Genomic DNA, 21,100 nt, shown 5'->3' with positions numbered 1-21,100 from the left:
CACACACATCTCTGTCCATGCCCAAGCCTGCATAAACGCTGGTTCCCTTCCAGTGCTCAGCAGCAAGAGCTAACCCCAAAAGAGAGGTCAGCCAAGTTGCAGAGGTGAGTAGGAAAGGGAACCCTCCACACAGGGCTGCAGCCGGCATCGCTGCGGTACTGACATCATTTGTGGAACTGGAGGAAAATGCTGATGCGGGAATGTAGGCCCTGGGCTGGTGGCCAAGAGCTGCTGATGGTCTGACTGAGGTGGCAAGAGTAGCAGAGAGAAGTAGCTGGCAGCTTGGCAGAGGGACCAGCCAGGGAACAGAGACAGAAAGAAGAATGGAGACGCAGAGCAACAGGGACAAATGGAGGAGGTGAGAGGGGATACAGGGAGAGATACATTAGGCAGAGATAGGTGGAGACACAGCATGACGAAGATGCAGAGGGTTTGGCTGTGAAGTTTGGGGACCGAACTCGGGAGGCATGGATGTGGGAGAGACTCAGAGGGCCCCTCCCTTCCTGAGGGGTTGTTGGCCAATGGTTATTGGTGGAAGGGAAGCCATTTTTCTTCAGTAGTGTAGCAACTGGCGAGTTGTGCTCATACAAGCAGCTCTAATTAAACTCAGCGGGTTATTAAGGAAAAAAGACATGAAAGTAGGAGTAGGAGGGTAAAGGTTGGGAAGAAGACTTCCAGAAGGATTGGGAGGAAGTAAGAGCGGTGCATGGGAGACAGAGTGACAATGTTGGAGAGGTTCCAAAGAAAGAAGAGACAACAGGCTGTGGGCTGAGGTGCAAGAGGTGAGTTTTACCAGAATACATTGCACACATATATGAAATTGCCAAAGGATAAATAAAACATATGTATGCATGTCTGCATTTGTGATTTTGTTTATTTTTAAGAACTTAGGTTGGGTTACAGAGAGAGAGAAAGGAGAACAGGATTTAGAGGATGAATAGTTGTCCTAGCTACTTTCCTGTTGCTTTAATAAAATATTCTGACCCAAAGCAGCTTATGGGAGGAAAGGGTTTATCTGGCTCCGACTTCCAGGGCACAGTCCATCACTGGGGGAAGCCAGGCCAGGAACCATGGAAGAAAACTGCTTTTTGTTTGCTTGCCACCCATGCCTCTGCTTGGCTATCTTATAAAATCCCAGGTCCACTTGCCTGGGGAATGATGCCACCCACAGTGGGCTGGGTCCTGCAACAGCCATTAGCAATCCAGAAAGTCCCAACAGACATGCCCACAAGCCAACCTGAGCTAGGAAATTCTTCAAATGAGGCTCTTCTCAGATGACTCTAAGCTGTGAGGACTTGACAGTTAAAACTGACCAGGAAAGAGGACTTTCACTGAGCCACTGAGCAAGAGATGAGGAAACTGATCCCAGAGAATGTCAGGTTTGAATGAGCTATTCTCAAAAGGTCTTGGGCATTTAACACTTGATCCCCGGTTGTGGTGTTTGTCTGGGCAGTTTAGATGTGGTCTCGCTGGAGGAAGTGTGTCTGTGTCTCTTGGGGCAGGCTTCGAGAGTTCAAACATTTGGGCTCCTCCCTTCCCAGTTTGCTCTCTGCTTCCTGCCTGCGGTTAAGATGTGAGGTTTCAGCTTGCGGTTCCTGCAGCTGTGTCTGCTGTCCCCTGCCACCATTGTCTCTTATCCCTCTGGAACTGTGAGACCAAGTAAATCTTTTCTTTTCAAGTTGTCTTGCCCATGGTGCTTTATCACAGCAACAGAAAAGTAACTAGTTACTTGGGTTGCACAACATTCCAGGATGCCCTGTATGGTCTGAGACTGTTCTCTTCTTACACAGTCCACTGAGCTGGCACTTGTTCATTCATTCATTCATTCATTCATTCACTGCACGTGCCTCTAACAGGAGGGCTTCAGCAGTCCATGATGCCCCTTGTCCTACAGAGATGGAATTGAAGGCAGCTTAATGAGAGAAAGGGAAGGGTCAGTGTAGCAGAGCTCTCTCTCTCTCTCTCTCTCTCTCTCTCTCTCTCTCTCTCTCTCTCTCTCTCTCTCAGAACATTGAAAGACATGGTCACAGAAGATTGACTGAGACCATTAAAAATAGGGACTTTTAAAATTGCCAATAGTGGGGCACACCTGCACTCACCAGGCAGAAGCAGGATGATGACTGTTCAAGGCCAGCCTGGTCTACATAGGAAGTTCCAGAGCTACATGATGAGCCCTGTCTTGGGAAAATAAAAACAACAACAAAAGCAACCCTCCCAAAACAAAACCAGCTGAACCGACTGAAGTTTAAGTTTCTCCCTTCCTAACAGGGAACCGCCGGCTTCGGGCACAGCTGGGTCCCGCCATGCCAAACACTGGAAAGCTGGCGTCTCCTCTCCACCTGGGTCCCGCCATGCCAAACACTGGAAAGCTGGCGTCTCCTGCTCCACCTGGGTCCCGCCATGCCAAACACTGGAAAGCTGGCGTCTCCTCTCCACCTGGGTCCCGCCATGCCAAACACTGGAAAGCTGGCGTCTCCTCTCCACCTGGGTCCCGCCATGCCAAACACTGGAAAGCTGGCGTCTCCTGCTCCACCTGGGTCCCGCCATGCCAAACACTGGAAAGCTGGCGTCTCCTGCTCCACCTGGGTCCCGCCATGCCAAACACTGGAAAGCTGGCGTCTCCTCTCCACCTGGGTCCCGCCATGCCAAACACTGGAAAGCTGGCGTCTCCGCTCCACCTGTCTTTGATCTCAAGCAAGCTCTGCATCAGCACAGTGACACACGGGCCTCTACCTTAGAGAAAGAGAGTGCTATTCTTTAGCATTGGAGTCTGGGTGGATTCGCAAACCCAGGAAGCAGTCAGGAAAGACAACATAACAAAGGCCACCTGGGAAGGGAGAGTGGGGATTCCAGTGGGTGTGGTGACACATTTCTGCAAGGGCATCGTGGGCTACCGAGGCAAGCTGTCTCTAAAGGGGGGGTTAATAATAATTAAGAGATTCAAGACACAAAGAGCGCCTGCAGGGAGCATAGACAGGACTTCCGCACTCACGCAGGACGGCCTAACAGGCACCTGCTTGCTTAAAGCCTCCGTCCTGGCCCTCAGTTCCACTTTTCCCGCGTTCAGGAGTGTGAGCCCCAGCCCTCTCCCCCACCTCGCGGCACCATGGTAACCAAGCCCAACCCAACGTCCCCTCCCCCCTAGAGAACTCCGTTTCTGTTTGTCTCCAGGTGTCTAGTTGGGGATGAGCAAAGGGCAAGTGGGCACAGATAGGGGATGAGAGAGGGGAGGGGCGGGGTGGGGCGGCGGGGGTGGAGAAGCAGCTATGGAAGAGAGACCGAGGAATCGGCCTGGGAGAAGGGGAAGTAGGAAGGCTCAGAGAGGGTGACAGGACTGGGGAGAAACTCCAAAGAATGAAGAGGGGGCGATCCGGGGGGCTGGGGAGGTGCTGCGGAGGCTGACGGAGAAGGCTGGGGAGATGGAGGGGGAGACCAGTGAGATGGGGAAGAGGGCCGAGACTTCCGAGAGAAGTGTGGAGGACAGCTGGGGCTTGGGGTTGGGAGGAAGGCAGGCAGAGAACTGGGGGGAGAGCCGAGGACAGGGATGGGGCAGGAGGGGCGCAGAAAGAGAGACCAGAAGACAGGGAGAGACGGGGAAGGAAACAGAGATGAAAAGATGCAGGGACTGGGGCGCACACCGAGTCCCCGAGGTTAGGGGAACGCGCGTGTCCTTGTGGTCACAGCCTTCCAGTTCCGTGTTTGTCCCACGTGGTTTCAAAGAGCAAGAAGAAGAAGCCGAGGGAAAGAGCTGGGGTGTGTGGCCCACTGTGAGCACTCCACCCCATCTTCCTGGACCTCCTCCGACCCGCCTTTCCAGGATGCAGCCAGAGGTGGAGCCGCTCAGCTCCCCCAACCTGGGAGCCCTCTGCTCGCACAGGGAGGCAGGTGAGCCAGCCCGGGGCGGGCGAACTGGCGTTCGGGTACAGTTGGTCCTCGAGCCTTGAACTACATTTCCCAGGAGCCCCTGCCGGTCCCTGGCTGAGACCCTGGGTACAGAACTACATTGCTCTTGGGGCTTTGCAAGTCTCTGGCCAGTGTGGTAAGCCCCAAACTACATCTCTCAGAGAACGTTGCAGTTCCCCGGGCTCATAACTACTTTTCCATGAGGCCCCCTTGTTAATATTCAGGAATCAAAACTACATTTCCCAGGAGGCCTTGCAGATCCCTAATCAAGGCTCTGGACTACGAACTACATTTATCATAGGACTCTGCAGGTCCCTGGCCAGTATTCTGGTTCCAGAACTATATTTTCCACTGCAGTTACCGGGCTAATTAACAGTCTTTTTACACGAAGTTCTGCCGCGCCCTGAACGCTACTTCTGGACCCAAAACTGCATTTCCCATGAAACACTGCAGTTCCCTAGCTAATACTCTGCATTTAGGACTCCATTTCCCATCACCTTCTGTAGTTCCATGGCAAATACCCTCGATTTACAAAGAATTTACAATGAAATGCTGCAGTATCCTGGCTAATGTTTCTGAGCCCAGAACTACAGTTCCCATGAGCCTCCTGGTCCTCAACAATGCCTCTGAGTCCATTTCTCCCCTAGATACCTTCATTTTTTGGTCTTGCACAATAGTTCAAGTTCTTCATGACCTTCTCAGTCCCCGTTCTTATTTTCAGAGGGCCCCACCACTAACCCAGGTGCTGAACCAGACCCCAGGTGCCCATCACCCACCCCAGCCTCTCCCAGTTCCCCTGTCCATGGTGTGTGTGTGTGTGTGTGTGTGTGTGTGTGTATCTTAATGGGCCATACCAGTAGGAGCATGTATGTTGCAGAATACTACTTTACGCATGTAAAGGTGTGTTACATTTGCTTATGCTGCATTTGTTTAATTATGTAAAAATGTGTTGCTGTTTTAACCTTGCTTACCTAAGGCACCTGATTAGTCTACTAAAAAGTTGGATGGCCAACAGCTAGGCAGAGGAGGGATAGGTGGGGCTGCCGTAGAGAGGGGAGAGAGAACAAGGGAGACAGGGAGATGCCATGGCCAGCCAACCTCCCTCCAACCACCAGACAGGGACGAAGCAGGAAAAGTAAGACATACAAAAAGGAAAGAAAGCCCCAAAACAAAACACAGATAGAGATAAGCAGGTTAAAATAAGTTATAAGAACTAGTGGGATAAGCATACAATAACGATGAACATCATTAACTAATAAGAAATCTTGCCGGGAGGTGGTGGCACACACCTTTAATCCCAGCACTCTGGAGGCACAGGCAGGCGGATCTCTGTGAGTTCGAGGCCAGCCTGGTCTACAAAATGAGTTCCAGGACAGCCTGTTACACAGAGAATCCCTGTCTCAAACAACAACAACAACAACAAAAAGAAGTCTCCATGTCATGATTTGGGAGCTGGTTGGTGGCCAAAAGAAAGTATGTTACATTTGTGGTTCCATTGTGTTGCTTAATTTTCTACATAGAGCCTACGGAATCTGGAAAAAAAGCAACCCTCCCCCCCAAAAAACAGACAAGGCTTCTTTAAGAGGTTCTGTCTACAGTGACCAGTATGCTAAGTAGCAACAGCAAGGTAAATAAAAACATCTGCCACAGTGTGAGCACCCACATCTCAGAGCTGGGGGGGGGGTTGAATGCAGCTCCCAGTTGAATGCAGCTCGAGGCCATAAAGCTTGGCTTTCATGGACCTGAGTGGGGCAGAGCCAACTGCCAGTGCAAAGCTGCTTAACAGTTTAAGGTTGGCTTACACAATCAGAAAATAGAGACATGCAATAAAGACAGGTCCAGACAGAAAAATCCTCTAAACAGGTTACAGTGTATTTAAAAATGTGCACAAGAAAATGGGTATAGACAGTCACAGAAAAAACAGTTTATAAATAATAAAGTAAAAAGTCTTTAAATAAGAGTTAAGTAATATAAGAGAATAAGCCAGGTAAAGATGGGAAATTCACAGGGAGTCTGGATCCTGTATGGAATTGTGTTGACTTTGAATATTTTTGAATGCTGATAAGCCCATTAAAGCTGCTGAGAGACATTGGATTGTAAAAGGAACTGCTGAATTAAACTAGCCTAGATACTTAATGTCTTAATATTAAAATGGAAGTCAGAAAATGTATTGCTTTGGGGAAGATGTTTTTCTTTTGTTTTCACAGGAACAAGGTTAATACAGGTCAGTTTTTGATCGAGGGAGTTGTCAGGAGCATTTATCATGAGCCATTGTGGGCCCTGATGCAATTGCAGCTTATAGAAATTGATAATTCAGATGTCAACCCACCAGAGAAATTATTCTCAGATGGAAGAACCCTGCCAGGCAGGGCCTGAAGAGCCAGTGGCTCTGAACACTGCAATAACAGCTATGATATTTCCCCAATACCATGCATCTTCATGTATGTAACCTCATGATTGCACCTCAGCCTTATGGGCACATCTATCTGTGGGTGATCATTTTTAACTGTAATTAAACAGTTGATGTATAGAAAATATACTAGGATATGCTTCATAACTAGACCTATTTTTCCACAAGGACTGTAGACACTTAAAAGTCTGCTTTGTTCCTTTTGCTCAGACTAACTGCACACAATTAGCTCATTTTTACCGCAGAACAAGTTCAAACTAGAATAAAGGTTTTTTGTAAATAGATCATAAGTTTAAAACTTTTTGGCTATGCACAATGTCAGAGTCACAGGTGTCTAATCAAGGTTGCTGCACAAAGCACCCTAAGAAAAACATGCCAATTCTTTGCTTGCCAAGTCTGCTGACAATAGACTTATGTCTCAAGTTTGTCACTGGGCACTGTGTCCCCCAACCCTTGGTCTGGTTTACAGTCTTACTCCTGAAGCCTTGAAACCATTGTGTTGCCATGGTAAATGGCTTGGCTTCTTATTCCCTTACCCTAGGGATGTGCATTTGACCAATGAGAGGTAACTCTTGTGATTCTTTTATTATTGCTCCAAGCCTCCTGTAAGATGGAGAGTTTTTTAGGCTAGAAAGAGAAGAAGCTAGGATAAATTAAAAGAAGGACAGGAGACTTAGACTAGAGACAGAAGAATAAAGAGACTGATTCAGAAAAGCACAGTGTGAGAGAGTTTGCTCATTTGTCCTCAGATACCCAAAGAAAAAGTACCTTTCACTTGTAGCACCCAGTCTGAACCCTGGAGAGAGTCTTGGAGCTGGACCCGAAAGGCTCTAATTAGGGGAGACCTCCTGAAAATCTTGGCTATAGACATAGAGAATTAAACTAAGAAAAACTACAAGATAGGTGACGTGTTTACTGGTCCATCTGCATGGGAACAGTTCTGAGACTGGACAACAAATGTTACAGCTAGTTTTCCCAGGACTTGACCATTATCTCAATTTTCTCAGGGTCCCCTAGAGATACTGTTGTCTCCAGACAGCAGGAAATAATTTTAAGAACACAATGCCCACATTCCCAGGAGGTGGGCTGGGTGGTTTTTGGTGATTCAGTGGATTATGGATGTTTCTCATCACTTAGGGGGGTTGTGGTCAATGCAAATTGTTATTGGTCATGGTCAGGGAGAAAACTAAGCAAAGAAGGTTAGACTGAGAGATCTTTTTCTGAAAAGAAACAGAGGGTATAGGAATGATAAAAGGATAGATTATTGAATCTACTTTAAACTAAAAAGCAACTATTAATCTCAAATATTTTACATTTGTATGGATTTAGTATATTGGTGGAAATTTAAGGGTTTTTTTTGTTATATCATACTGTGTATATGTTTCTATTTTTGTTTACAGGCTTTTGTATATTTGTATAAATTTAAGCTTATTTTTATTATAACATACTGTGTGTGTGTGTGTGTGTGTGTGTGTATGGATGTCTCTACTCTTTTTATTAAGGGATTTTGTATATTGAAATACATTTAAGGTTATTTTTGTTACAATATACTGTATATATGTTTCTACTCTTATTTAAGTCATTGTGTCTATGCAGTTCATTTTAAAATGTAAGATAAAGTTCTAGTCCTTGAAAGCTATTATTATAAACCATTTAGGATAATTTTAAAAATGCAGGTTAATAGTCATCTGTAATAATGAAACTTGTAGTTATGTTTTCAACATCATTAGAGCTACATTTTAGATAGATAGTCTTTAAACACTTCAAGAAACTACAGAATATGTAATTTAAAATCTTTTGTTAACATAGGTTTTTCATGACAGTGACACACGTCTGCTTTAGCAGCACCAATCTACTTCAAAAAATTATATATGCATCAAAAGACCTCCATATGCAGTTTGCTTTCACTGTGGCAAAGCTAGCCACTTGGGCAAGAAACTGCCCTTCCCTCAACTGCTGACCATCCAAGTTGGACATGCAGGACACAGAGGAAAGTGACTATCAAACTTTGCCCCAAAAAGGTGGCACAGTCCTTCAAAACTCTTACATCATAGAAAAGTCTGCCAGATCTTCTAGGCTTGTAGGGTGAAGATGGATGCCCCAATGTTTTGGAGGAAATTTGGGTGACCGTCCAGGCAGCCACATGTCTCTGTCATTTCTATAGTCTTAGAAGTTGCTTGCTCTGTACTTTCTAATCACTCAGGTAATATTGTATCCTTCTGGGGTCTTTGATGGAGTTGAAGACTACATAGTTATAGTTACAGTTTTCCTTAGTTATAATAGAAGGTAAATTAGGTACAGAGCTTTGAATTCATTAAGATAGGATAGATAATAGAGTGATTTCTCCAAATTTGCCAAATGCAAAGGGACTGGATATTGTAAATGTAATTCTTAGTTAATAATTGCTTTTATTGTTTATAGTCTGACTGTGTTAAAGTTAAAACCTATTTTTTTTATTTAGACATAAAGGGGGAAATGTTAAAGATTATAATTTTAACTATGTAAATGTGTGTTACATTTGTTTAACAATGTAAAGATTTATTGCATTTGTTCATGCTGCATTTGTTTAATGATGTAAAGATGTGTTGCTGTTTTACCTTGCCTGCTTAAGGCACCTGATTGGTCTACTAAAAAGCTGAATGGCCAATAGCTAAGCAGTAGAGGAACAGATGAGGCTGGTGTGCAGGGAGAATCAGTTGGAGGAGGAATCTAGGCTCAGAGAAGAATGAGAAGGAGACATCTGGGGCCAGCTAGCCAGGCAGGGAGCAGGAAAAGTAGGATACACAGAAGGAAAGAAAGCTAAAAAGCCCTAATGCAAAATATAGATGAAGAGAAACAGCTTAAAATAAGTTACAAGAATTGGTGGGACAAGCATAAGATAATGATGAACATTCATAACCAATAAGAAGTCTGCATGTCATGATTTGGGAGCTGGTTGGTGGCCAAAAGAATGTTACACATGGAAGACAGTGTTGAGGGTGATTTGAACTGTGGGAGCCCAGCTCAAGCAGTTTCAAACAGGAACTAAATGGCCCAGAGACTATTTCTGGTGATTTGAATAAGAACTGTCCCCGTTGCCTCATCTATCTGAATGCTCAGTCATTGAGAAGTGGGACTGCTTAGAGGGGTTAGGAGGAGTGGCCTTGTTGGAGGAAGTACGCCACTGGGGTGGGCTTTGCGGTTTCAGAAGCCCAGGCTAGGCCCAGAGGCCTTTTCTCTTACTGCTGCCTACAGATCCATATGTAGACTCTGAGCTCCTTCTCCAGCACATCTGCCTGTGTGCCTCCAAGTTCCCCACCATGATGACCATGGACTAAAGCTCTGAGCTGTAAGCCAGCCCCAATTGAATGCTTTCCTTTATAAGAGTTGCCATGGTCATAGTGTCTTTTCACAGCAGTAGAACATTGACTAAGAAGACACCATTTTTGTGATATTTTGGAAAAGAATGTGGTGTCTTTTTGCCCTTATTCTCAATACCTGCCTGAGACTAAATTGAAGAGTTTTTGGATTAATTATAGCATTGGTAGAGGTGATGTCAAGAAAGCCTAGTACTGACTGTGCCATGTGGTTATTAGTAATCTGTCTTTCTCTCTTTGGTTTCTTGAGACAGGGTTTTTCTGTGTAACCCTGGCTGTCCTAGAACTCACTCTGTAGACCAGATTGGCCTCAAACTCAGAGATTCTTCTGTCTCTGCCTCCTGAGTGCTGGGATTAAAGGCCTGCACCACCACTACCTGTGTAGTGATCACTCAATGTAGAAATACAATGAACAGTAGCAAGCTGGGCGAAGAGAAATACAAATGCACATTTTGAGGAGAAAAAGAGCACCAGTGTCTTAGTTAGGGTTTCTGTTTCTGTGAAGGAAAACATTTAATTGGGTGTGGTACATTTTTCAGAGCTCTTGTCCATTATTGTCATGATGGGACCAGGTGCTAGGGAAGTAGCTGAGAGTTCTAAATCTGCAGGCAACAAGAAGTAGTCCAAGACACTGGGTGGTAACTTGAGCATATATAAGCCCTCAGAGCCCACCTCTGCAGTGACATGCTTCCTCCAATAACACCATACACACCTACTCTAACAAGGTCACACCTCCTAATAGTGCCACTCCCCTTTGGGGGGCATTTTCACTCAAACCACCACAACAAGGAAGTTAATGGAGCCAAGTCCATTGTTCAAACAGATAAACACCTTTTAGAAAGTTTGATGCTAATTGAAATAAAGGGAGTGGTGACATCAGGACAAGACCCAGCTAAGCTTCCAACATGTGAAACAGAGTTAAAGGAATCTTAAGCAGAGAAAGAAAACATTAATAGCAGAAAACTAATGTTAATATATTTGAATAAGGGGACCAAGTTCCAACCCCAGGGAGCCGCAGAATCTGGCAGTTTTGACCACATGGTTCCGACTTTAGAGTGAAGGATACAAACGAGGGGTTGTGGACTCTCCCTCTGCAGCTAAGGAAACTTCAGGTAGGGCTGCCCTGCATGGAGGCTCAGAGAGGCCATTATCTGAAGCTATGAAGGTGAAGCCTGGATTGTGTTGGAGACCCCAAAATGTTTGATACCTGCTGAGGAATGCTGCTAGTAGGGACTGGAAGCAACCCGAGGGAAGAAGGTGTGTTGCTTTCAACAAAGCTGAAAGGAGTTTGTATTTCGCTTGTATTTTATTTTGTTTTAGACATGCTTTCTTTGTGTAGCATTTGGTGTACTGGAACTCTCTCTGTAAACCAGGTTGACCTTGAACGCAGAGATCTGCCTGCCTCTGCCTCCCAAGTGCTGGGATTAAGGCCTGTGTCAACACCTCTTTCACAATGGACATGGAGATGCAGAGTTTGGAGTTTGCCCTACTAGTTTTTGGTCTTATTTTGGTTCAGTATTTCCTTACTATGCTCTTTTTCCTCCCTTTTGGAACAATAATGTGTATTTTGTGAAGTATGTAATCTGCTTTTTGATTTTGATTTCACAGGGATTACAGTTTAAGAGATTGCCATGAGTCTTGGAAGAGACTTTGAATTTTGGAATTTTAAGCATTGTTGAGACTCTGATAGATAGACTATGGGGATTTTTGAAGTTGGACTGAATGCATTTTTTGCATTATGTTATGGCTACAAGCCTATGGGGGCCAGAGACTGGAATGTGGTAGTTTGATTAGGAATGGCTCCCTGGACTCATATGTTTGAAAGTTTAGTCAACAGGAAGTGGAAATGTTTGAAAGGATTAGGATTAGGAGGTGTGGCCTTATTGGAGGAAGTGTGCACTGGGGTAGGCTTTGGGGTTTCAGAAGCCCTCAGCAGTCCTGGTCGCGCTCAGCTTGTGGAGCATGGGATAGCTCTCAGCTGCCTCTCCAGCACCATGACTGTCCGCATGCCACCATGCTCCTTGCCATGATGACAATGGACTAAGCTTCTGAAACTGTAAGCAAACCCGCAACTAAATGCTTCCGCTTGTAAGACTTGCCTTGGTCACGGTGTCTCTTCACAGCCGCGGAACAGTGACTACGACACTGTGGGGTTCCAGGCAGGGGCTGTACCACTGATCTACATGCCCAGCCCTTTGCTATTTGAGGCAGGGTCACAGTCTGTTGCATGGCATTTTTGTTTGTTTCCTTTGCAGTGACAAAATGCCCTGACCCCAAAATATTAAGGGAGAAAAGGATTGTTTGGCTCAGAGTCCTGGGATCTTGAAGCTGCCCGTCAGATAATACGCACTGGCAAGAGCAGAGAGCAATGAGCCCTGCATGCTTGCAAGCTGGTGCTCTTCCGGCTGTTTCCGCTCTCACGCACACAATCCAGAGAATGAACCTGTGCCCAGAGAGCAACGCTGCCTACAGAGAGTGCGCCTCTCACCCATTAACACAGCCAATCCCAGCAGACACACACAGAACACCCTGATCTGGGCAGTTCCTCACTGAGATGTTCTTCCAACATGATTCTGGATTGTGTCAGGTTGACAATTAAAAGCAAGCATCACACAAGGCAAGCACATTACTGACTGAGCCATCCCCGTAGCCCATCCAAATTGTTAGGGATTTTAAGGACACATATGCACCATATCATAGTGACAGCTGACAAAATCCGCAATTCTTCCAGGAGATTCTCTTGTGTAGTTCATATTTAGATTTTTACGTCTAAATCTGCATGCAAGCCCCAGACATATGTCCAGATCTGATTGTTTTTGTTAATTTCTAGTTGGTTTGGCTGAGTTGGACCTCAAGCAGTTCACACAAGGGTTGCAGCTCATGTCTCCTGGGGCTCTCAGTCAACACTCACCCGGGCCCATCTCTGCACTTGGCCCTTTGCTGGATGCTAGGGCGAGAACATTGAGTCTGAGGCTGGAAAGAAGCCTCAGTGCTTGCTGCTGACCCAAGTTCAGTTTCTGTCACTCATGTTGGGTAGCTCGCAACCAGCTCTCTGCAGCTCCAGAGGATCTGGGGCCTCTTCCAGCTTCTGTGGGTATGTCACACAAAATTAAAGATAAAATTTAAAACAGCAACAACAACAAGATGCATTGAGGCTGTAAGCACAGGGTGCTGAGGTGAAATACAGCCATCAAGTCTGAGCCAGGCCAGAAACCCTTTTCAAGACTGGCCTAGAACTCACAGAGATCCTTCTGCCTCTGCCTCTGCCTCTGCCTCCCAAGTGGTGGGATTAAAGGCATGTGCCACCACTGTCTGGCAGTTTCTATGCTTTGAGCATCTATATGTCTGGTCCCTGCTATCATATAACCTCACAGTGCTCTCATCTCAGTATGTCTTGCTCTAGTGGCCTGTCTGGAGTTGATGTCAAGGGTAATTGTTTCTGCCAGGAAGAACATCCTACAGTCCTGACTGTCATGGCCAACTCCTCTCTCCTCTGCCTTGAAATGCAATAACATAAAAGAGGCAGAGCTTGATTTGTCTCAGGGTAGGTTGCAGGATGCTTGTACTCTACAAGACAGCTCACAGGCCCAGGATCCTTCCACATTGTTGCTCAGCTTCTTCTCTCAACATGGTTGAAACTGGGTTTTTACTCTGTTTGCATTCCAGCCCATCTGAAGGAAGGAGCCAAACGTCAAAGACACTTTCCTTCCTTCCTTCTTCCTTTCCCTCCCTCTTCTTTATCCTTCCCTCTCTCCTCCCCACACTCTCCCTGTGAAGCCCTGGCTGGCTCCAAAGTCACTGTGTAGACCAGACTGCATTTGAGCTCATGGCAACCCCCCTGCCACAGCCTTCCTAATGACAGATATGCACGCTGCCACACCCAGCAGCTAATGTAGGTGGCTCACTCTGTCGGTGAGAACTTGGTTGCCGGGCCACAAAGGAGCTGGTCAGGGAGGCTATACCCCCTTGCGCCAGTACAACCCTAGGGCTGAAGTAAAGAGGGGAAATAGGTCATGTGTGTCGGTCACTAGCCAAGGAAAAAGAGAGGCCCATCAGCTAATGATAAGGTTGGCAGGAAGGGGTCACATGTGAGGAACTTATAGGTCAAATTCCAACCAGTAGGCTGGACTTTGGTATTGATTCTGGGCAGAGCTGAGCCTCACGATGAATCCAGAGTCTGAGAGCCAGAGTGTAAGGGTGGATTGTGTAGCTTCCAGATGGTACCTCAGGAACTGGCCTCTAAGATCTAGCTTTCTGGGGTGGGTATGCACACTGCTGGGCGATTCTCTTCTGAAGACAATCGTGGCTACCAAGGGCCCTCAGCAGGTGACACTGGGTTCTCTCGTCCCTAGGACCTATCCTTGTGAATCTGGAGGCTTCAGAGGAGCCCATGGCTCGGAGCCTGGGCAGGCCTGTCAAATCCTCGTGAGTACCCCTGTCTCCATGACCTCTGACTTCAGCTCCTGCAGAGGTGACAGCAGCAGCCCCTGACTTCAAAGGTCCCTTTCCTTGCTTTGCCTGTCTCCTCCCTTACCCCCTCCTCCAGAAAGCAGTACCTGCGGCACGTTATCTCAGAATACGAGGCGCTGGATCGAGAGCTCCCATGTATCCGAAAGTTCTCAGCACCACCCTCTGCTCAGCCCCTCTGCCTCTGCATGGAGACTTCGGTGAGAGACCGTCAGCTCTCTGTATGGTTTGGCTTGGGTAATGAGAGGATCACCTGATCAGAACTGAAATGGCCAGTGTTTAAGATCAAGTTAAGGGTCAGGCATCGTAGTGCGCATCTGTTATCCCAGCACTCTAGAGGCAAAGTCAGGAGGAACAGGTCGACGTCAGCCTCCATTACACAGTGAGTTCGAGGCTAGCAGAACTACCTGAACTCCTATTTCACACACACACACACACACACACACACACACACACACACACACACACACAGAGAGAGAGAGAGAGAGAGAGAGAGAGACCATATCTGCTTGCAGCTGACATCAAGAGGCAGTACGGGGCACCTCCTTGGGTGTCTGTGTGACTTCACTCTGCCATGGGGTTGCTGCCCCACCCCGTTCCTCCTCCGTGCCTTTGAGGAAGGTCCTCAGTGTGCCTTCACGCCACCTGGGCACAGCGGATCTCTTTCTCGTTCAGCAGCTAAGCAGGCCTGGCTAGTCCACAGGTGGGAGGAAGAGGCCCCTCAGCCTCTCTTGCAGACACACCTAATGTCTGGCAGGTGGCCATCAGTTCTCTCCTTCCACCTGTATGTGGGTTCTGGGGATTGAACTCAAGTCGTCAGGATTGCGCAGCAAGCACCGTTGCCCACTGGGCTGTAATGTCAGCCCACCCTCACTGGTTTTATATGCTTGGACAATGGTTCCCTCCCCTTGGTCACTGTGACCAGCGATCAACACATTCCAAAAACAACTTCCTCTGAGCCTTCTGATAACTGCACCACCTTAACGTAAGATCATAGGTCCAAATTCTGGCAAGAATCTTCCAGAATTTTAAGGCATCATTTTATGGCTGGTTTCTGGGAGTTTCCCTGTAGGGTGGTGAAGCTGTAATCATTCTGGTTTTTGAGAAAGCCCTTGAGTGGCAATGTCTTCGTGCCTGAGAGACACCTGTGGTCTCCCCTTTGGCAAAAGTGATAGAACCTAGTGGTTCTGCAGGTAGAGTTTGGGCCAGGCTCCAACCAGGGTGATAAGGGCTAAAGCTGTACGCACTCAAACACAGGAGGATTTCACGCACCTGGAGGTGCTGGAGGCTCTGGAGGCCGAGCTGCCCGGGGCCATGGAGAGTGGGCGTGTGAGCAGCATCCGGTATGAGAACATGAATGTCATCTGCGGGACCGCGGGCCGCAGGGACAGGTGAGCCCAAGCAAGGACGTGGTCTAGGGTAAGCGGCTGATGGACAGAATTGGGAGGGGTGTAGCCAGGGTCTTAGCAAGTGCAGCTGGGAGGTGTCGGCGCGAGTGAGGAAGTAAGGGGCGGAGCCTAGCAGTACCGAAGTGTGTGGGGAAACAGTGAGCACAGTGAGGGGCGGGGCCTAGAGTAGGAGGCTGGTGGGTGGGGTTAGAGCGAGGAGGCGTGTGAGGGGTGGAGCCCAGAGTGAGAAGGTGGAGTCCGGGTGAGGGGGTCACTGAGGTATTAGGCCCAGAGCCACCCAGAGGGGAGGATCCCGGACTGAAGGGCGCTTTGGGCAGAATCAGGATGATGGAATCGAAGGGGCGGGCCTGGGCTGAATGGCATTTCTAGCGAGACTGGGGCCTGGCGCATCCTTGGTGAGGTGAAGGAGAACCGAGCAGCAGAGACGGCAGCGGCGGCCGCGAGCGAAGGCGGTCAGGGCGAATCGCAGCGACGCCCCTTGGTATTCGCCTCGCCCGCAGGTGGCTCATCACCGTCACAGACTTTCAGACGCGCTCGCGCCTGCTGCGCTCGGGACTCAGCCTCCGCGGAATCGCGCATCCACTGGTGCGCCACGACGACCTGCTGCTGGGTGACTACCGCCTTCACCTGCGCCGATCCCTGGTCCGACGGCGGATGCTCGAGGCTCTGGGAGCGGAGCCGGCAGAGGAAGATTGACGCGTGGCGGGGGCGGGTCCCAGCTGCGCCCCGCCCCCAGACCCGGCGAGTCGCAGGGGCGTGGCCTCCCTAGGAAGGAGGCGGGGCCGGCTCGAGGGGGTGGATACTGTGAGTTTAATTATAAAGAATGACCTGATACAAAAGCCATTTCTCTCAGCAAAGTCTCGTTGGGCGTGGGGGCGGGGCGGACCCCCGCTGTCATCCACCTTCAGGTCTCACCCCATCCCTGCGATCCTGCAGGAGGAGCCCAACTCCTTTCACGTCCCCTCCCGCCCCCTTGGAAGACAGTTCTAGGGCTTTTATTTCAGGAGTTATTTTTTCCCCCGTTAGGATTTGTGTGTGTTCTAGGGTTTTTTTATTTTTATTTTGCTTTGTATATTTTTTCTTTTGCTATTGTTTCTCTTTTTGCTTCGTCTCTCCTCTCCACCCCGCGCCCCCATCCAGCCCCTCCCCCTTCCCTCTCCCCACTCCTTCCCCCCCGAACCCCACCCCCTACTCCCTCCCCAACCCCGCGGCACCCATCCGGAATTAACAAGCCCTTGATAGACAGGCGCCGCGCAGGCCCCCTGCGGATGGGGGGCATCCGACCAGGGGAGGGGGCGGGTAGGGGCCCAGCGCCACCTCCTCTGCAGTCCTTGTCACCCCTCCCCCCTCCCGCGACCCTCCCACAAGGTTCCCTGCATTTCCCTGACGAGGTGAGGGGAGGGGGTTGGCCCTCCCCTCGTGGACGGAGCGCCCCCGGGGGGCCTGGGGGCAGCTTTAGGGAATAGGCTAGGGGGAAGGGAGCTCCCTTCTTTGGCAGCTGAACTTGGGGGGGGACCTGAGGGCGATGCCCTTCCCCCTTTTACCCACAGCAGGGGAGGGGGCTACCTAGGGGAGGAGAGGTGGCTTTAAATTCCCAAGCCCCAGAAGCAGGGAGGGGGAACGTGCGGGGAGGGAGGAGCCATGCTGGAAGGATGGGGAGGGGTAATCCGGGAGAGAAGAAAGGACTGGGGGAGGAGGGCGTCTTCGTGCAAAATGGACAGACAGAAGGATGAATGGATGGTCTGAGTGTGAGCCTAGTGAGCAGGGAGCCAGCGTGCACGCGCAGGGTCTCCTCTCCCTAGGAACAGCAGGAGGGGGCGAGCAAAGACCTAGGGTGGGCTCAGGACGTCAGGACTCGAGGAGAGGCCCGGCTCTGCAGGACAGCGGGAGAAAGTTACCTAGAAAGACCAGAACAGCGCAGCAAGCACATTCCATACCTGAGCACCACTAAAATAAAAGGTTCCTGGGGAGAAGCAAAGGGGCTTGGGAGGGCAAGTGCGCAGAGGAAGTGCGCAAGAGGCACAGGAAAGAAAGGGTAAAGGCAAACAGAAGGAGCTGTTGGTGGTGGCCTACGCCTTTAGTCCCAGCACTCGGGAGGCAGACGCAGGTGGATCTCTGAGTTCAAGGCCAGCCTGGTCTACAGAGCGAGTTCCAGAGACAGCCAGGACTACAGAGAGAAACCCTGTCTCAAAAAAAAAAAAAAAAGAGAGAGAGACACAGAGAGAGACAGAGAGAGAGAGAGACAGAGACAGAGAGAGAGACAGAGAGAGACAGAGACAGAGAGACACAGAGAGAGACAGAGAGAGAGACACAGAGACACAGAGACAGAGAGAGCCCTGGGCTGTGAATGTAAAGGGATATGCTAAGTATCGGAGAAAAAGGACAAGTCAGGGACAGGGTGCCAGGACAGGAGAGCTCCCCGAGTATGAGACGGAGCTGAGTGTGTTCAGGGTGCAGGACGGAACAGAAAGAAGAGGTGGTGAGGGTTACAGGCGTGTGCCTGGGTCTGTGAGGAGGGGAAGAAGCCCCATGTGTGTCTGCATCATGGGTCCAGGGTGGGGGGTCAGAGAAATAAATAAAGGGTGCAATCTACCCTCCCCCAAGAAGAAAGGAAGCGAGAGCAAGCTAGCAAAGGCGGATGGCGCTTGAGAGAGAGACAGAGAGGAAAAAAAGAAAGAACGCAGCGTGTTAGGAAGCTGAGACGGCCTTGCAGGCCGGAGGTGTGCAAGACAGCCAGGGAGCAAGCTTGTGCAAAACTGCAGCCGGGGAGGGGAGCGGCGTGCAAGAGGCAGTGGGCGGGGTAGCCAAGAGTGCCAGGGAGAGGGGAGGCTGAGGGGCCTGGAGAGGTGGAAAGGGATGTTAGAGGGCGCAGGTGATGGAATCGGAGGGCACACCTTCCCCTGCGGCCTGGGGGCAGCCCCCATCCGGTCAGGCTCTGGGCTGACCCTCTATGGCTCTGTCTGTCCCCCTCCCCCGGCGACCTTTCCCTCCTCAGGACCCCAGTGTCCTTTTCTAACCCCTCTCCTCCACTCGAAGTCTGGTGTCAGCTGCCCACCTCTTGGGAGGTGCCAGTGTCTGGCCTACATCCGGTCCACCTGGGGACCTCAGTCAGGCCTGGGGAGACGGGGCAGGGCACAGTTTTAGCAGAATCCCTGGCCCCCTGAGGGGGTGGGGAGAGAATGATGGTCAGAGGGGTCAGGGGTCAAGAGGTCAGCGGGCTCAAGGGTCCTATGGACGGGCTGGTCCGTCCAGGCCAGCCATCACCTCTCCAGGAAAAATTTGAGAGCCCGGTCAATGTTCATACGGTGGCCCACCCTGGTCACGCCCAGGTCCACATAGTCCTCCTTGGTCAAGGCGGGCAGGTGGGAACCATCAATCTCGTGGTCCAGGAACTGGGCTCGGTGCTCTGATAAGCCCAGCCACTCCAGCCAATCGGCGACGTCAAACTTGGTCCAGAACCCCAGAGGCTTGGCGCCAAATGGCTTGTCCGGGGGCAGCGAGAGCAGGCGGGTGGGTGATAGGGAGCGAGAGGCCCCCGACAAGGCTCCTCCGAGACCCCCAGATATCCCGGGGTGTGGTGGCACAAAGACTGGAGCAAAGGGGTCAGCCGAGCCGCCTGCCCCTCCGGTCGGGGAGCTACGGATGTCGAAGAGGCCCGGGTAGAGGGGTCCTGAAGGCAGGATGGGCAAAGAAGAGGGTCTGGGCGCTGGGCTGACCTTGTGGTCCGAGGCAGGCAGCAGCGAGGGGCTGGGTGCCCGGCGGAGCAATGGAGACCGCATCTCAAATTCCACGCCCTGCAGATGTCGGGTGGAAGCTGAGGCGGATGAGGATGAAGGGGATGTAGCTCCTGGGGCTGCCGCTGTTGAAGAGACCCCAGATCCGGTGGGGAGTGGAGGCAGAGGGGGTTTAGGCCAGTTCTGAAAGATGCTGCTGCTGGGCTTGGAGAGGAGAGAGGTCTGGGAGTCTTCAGAGAGCCTGCAATGTGACAAGGGGTGGGGGCAGGGGCCAGGGGTGAGGGAGAAGGGTTTGGGGGCAAGTGTTGAGGGTAAGGGTGAAAAAGAGGCAGAAGTCATGATTCAGAGGGAGAGACACAAGGGCAGGGGCAGAGATGGAGAAGACGGCGGTAAGGGAGGGTCAGATGTGTGTCAGGAGAGAAGTGAAGGGTAAGAGAGAGGACAGGGAGAGGGTGATAGCCGAGAGAGATGGAAGAAAAAGAACCATTAAGTGATAGCAATAACACCCGCCACCACTTGCTGCAGCTCGTGTGTCAGGCATTGTTCTAAAGGCTTTCTGAATCACATCTCAATTTAATCCCCACAACAGCCCTGGTGGAAGGTTGCTATTACCGTCAAGAGCACAGAGAGCTTAAGGAACTTGCCTAAGGACACACAGCCAGGGAGTGGCAGAGCCCAGTTAGAAGTCACCAAAGTCTGAGCTCTTAACCACTACTCTATACTGCCTTTTTTGGTTACGGTCAGTTATAGCAGAGTGGAAGACAGGGAGACAGAAACAAAACAAAACAAACAAAAACAGGGTGGGCATTCAAGGGGGAGAGAGATGGAAGGGGATGGGGACAGAGAACAGAGAGAGAGAGGTGAAGAGAGGGAGGTGAAGGAGAGAAGAAACAAGGGGAGAAAAAGGTTCCCCTCATCCCTTGAGCTCCCCTCAGCATGGCCACACCACAGGGCCTTTGAACTGGCTATTCCCCCTGGTGGCTCACTGCTCCCCCACACAGCCTGGTGACCTTTTCCGAGAGAACTGCAACCAGGCAATTCTGAGGTTGCCTTGTGAGAGTAGCGACTACAGTCTAGCCGGAGGTGTTGCTCAGTGGTGGAGCCCTTCCCTGCCTAGAATCCCCCAGTGAGGGGCTGCGGGTGTGGCATCCGAACTTTAACAAACTAGGAGCAAGGTGGGTTCTGGGTCTGTCTTGAACTGTCTACTGCGGCCCCCTCACCTCATCCAGAAGGGCACACTTCTGTGCTGAATACCTAATCCGTGCATTTGATGACTCCAGCCACCATCCCTCCATCCACCCATGAAGAATAGTGAGTGAACTGTTTCGTATCTCCAAAGCCTACTAAATCCACACTGGAATGTTAACTACAGGGAACAGAATTACGGTGCACTATAGACAGAGAGGAAGAGTTTCAAACTCCCCTCACGGCATCTGAGTAAAAGACGGATGACTTTCCCTGAGACGAGCCATTGCACACATGGGTCACGACTTCAAAGAGACCACAACTAAGAAGTCTTTGGGGAACAACGGCATGGGCGCGTATCTTCCCATCTAGTGGGTGCTAGGCTCTCCAGAGATGGCCTGGCCTCTTCCGTCATGTTGATAGCAAGGGCAAAGTTCTGTTCCCATCCCTTTCAAGTAGGCAGTCTGCCCCTCCTCCTATGGAGAGGGGTCATCCACTTAGTGCCATGAAGAGCCACACAGATACCTTCACTTAACACATTGTTGTTGTTAATAGTTTGTATCTAGGCTTGTGGTTTAGGTTTGTCATTCCAGTTACTGGAGAAGTTGAGGCAGGAGGATTAGAAGTCTAAAGTTG

The 21,100-nt window shown here is 50.0% G+C and overlaps 2 protein-coding genes and 1 long non-coding RNA gene across 7 annotated transcripts in view; 1 reads left to right on the top strand and 2 right to left on the bottom strand.

Moving 5' to 3' along the window:
- Positions 1-856: 856 nt before the first annotated feature.
- On the bottom strand, positions 857-3,778 carry LOC121136199. 5 transcript variants are annotated; one of them, XR_005873338.1, is made up of 3 exons: positions 3,639-3,759; positions 2,828-2,909; positions 857-2,733 (listed from the first exon to the last, which is right to left on the bottom strand). It is a non-coding gene; the product is annotated as an uncharacterized LOC121136199 (long non-coding RNA). The 5 variants fall into 5 exon arrangements; XR_005873339.1 differs by having other exon boundaries at positions 857-2,729; XR_005873335.1 differs by lacking the exon at positions 2,828-2,909 and having other exon boundaries at positions 857-2,729; positions 3,639-3,778.
- On the top strand, positions 3,317-16,384 carry CUNH19orf81 (chromosome unknown C19orf81 homolog). Its single transcript, XM_013124163.3, has 5 exons — positions 3,317-3,885; positions 14,022-14,094; positions 14,216-14,336; positions 15,394-15,527; positions 16,046-16,384. The coding sequence occupies exons 1-5, from the start codon at positions 3,420-3,422 to the stop codon at positions 16,239-16,241; spliced, it is 990 nt and encodes a 329-aa protein (XP_012979617.1). The 5' UTR covers positions 3,317-3,419; the 3' UTR covers positions 16,242-16,384.
- Positions 16,385-18,215: 1,831 nt separating this feature from the next.
- Positions 18,216-21,100, bottom strand: part of Shank1 (SH3 and multiple ankyrin repeat domains 1) — a 46,722-nt gene continuing 43,837 nt past the window's right edge. The window contains 1 exon segment of the mRNA XM_040736194.1: positions 18,216-19,520. Coding sequence (XP_040592128.1) covers positions 18,806-19,520 — 715 coding nt within the window. The 3' untranslated portion in view covers positions 18,216-18,805.

The sequence above is a fragment of the Mesocricetus auratus genome, unplaced genomic scaffold, assembly GCF_017639785.1.
Source record: "Mesocricetus auratus isolate SY011 unplaced genomic scaffold, BCM_Maur_2.0 Super-Scaffold_100054, whole genome shotgun sequence".
Lineage (NCBI taxonomy): Eukaryota > Metazoa > Chordata > Mammalia > Rodentia > Cricetidae > Mesocricetus > Mesocricetus auratus.
This window is presented reverse-complemented; position numbering and strand designations above follow the sequence as displayed.

Excerpts from the sequence above, each read along its gene's own strand:
- CUNH19orf81 (XM_013124163.3), top strand. The coding sequence starts at position 3,420 with ATGGAGGGGGAGACCAGTGAGATGGGGAAGAGGGCCGAGACTTCCGAG. Across the intron at positions 3,886-14,021 it reads CTGCTCGCACAGGGAGGCAG|GACCTATCCTTGTGAATCTG; the intron begins GTGAGCCAGCCC and ends TCTCGTCCCTAG. Across the intron at positions 15,528-16,045 it reads ACCGCGGGCCGCAGGGACAG|GTGGCTCATCACCGTCACAG; the intron begins GTGAGCCCAAGC and ends CCTCGCCCGCAG.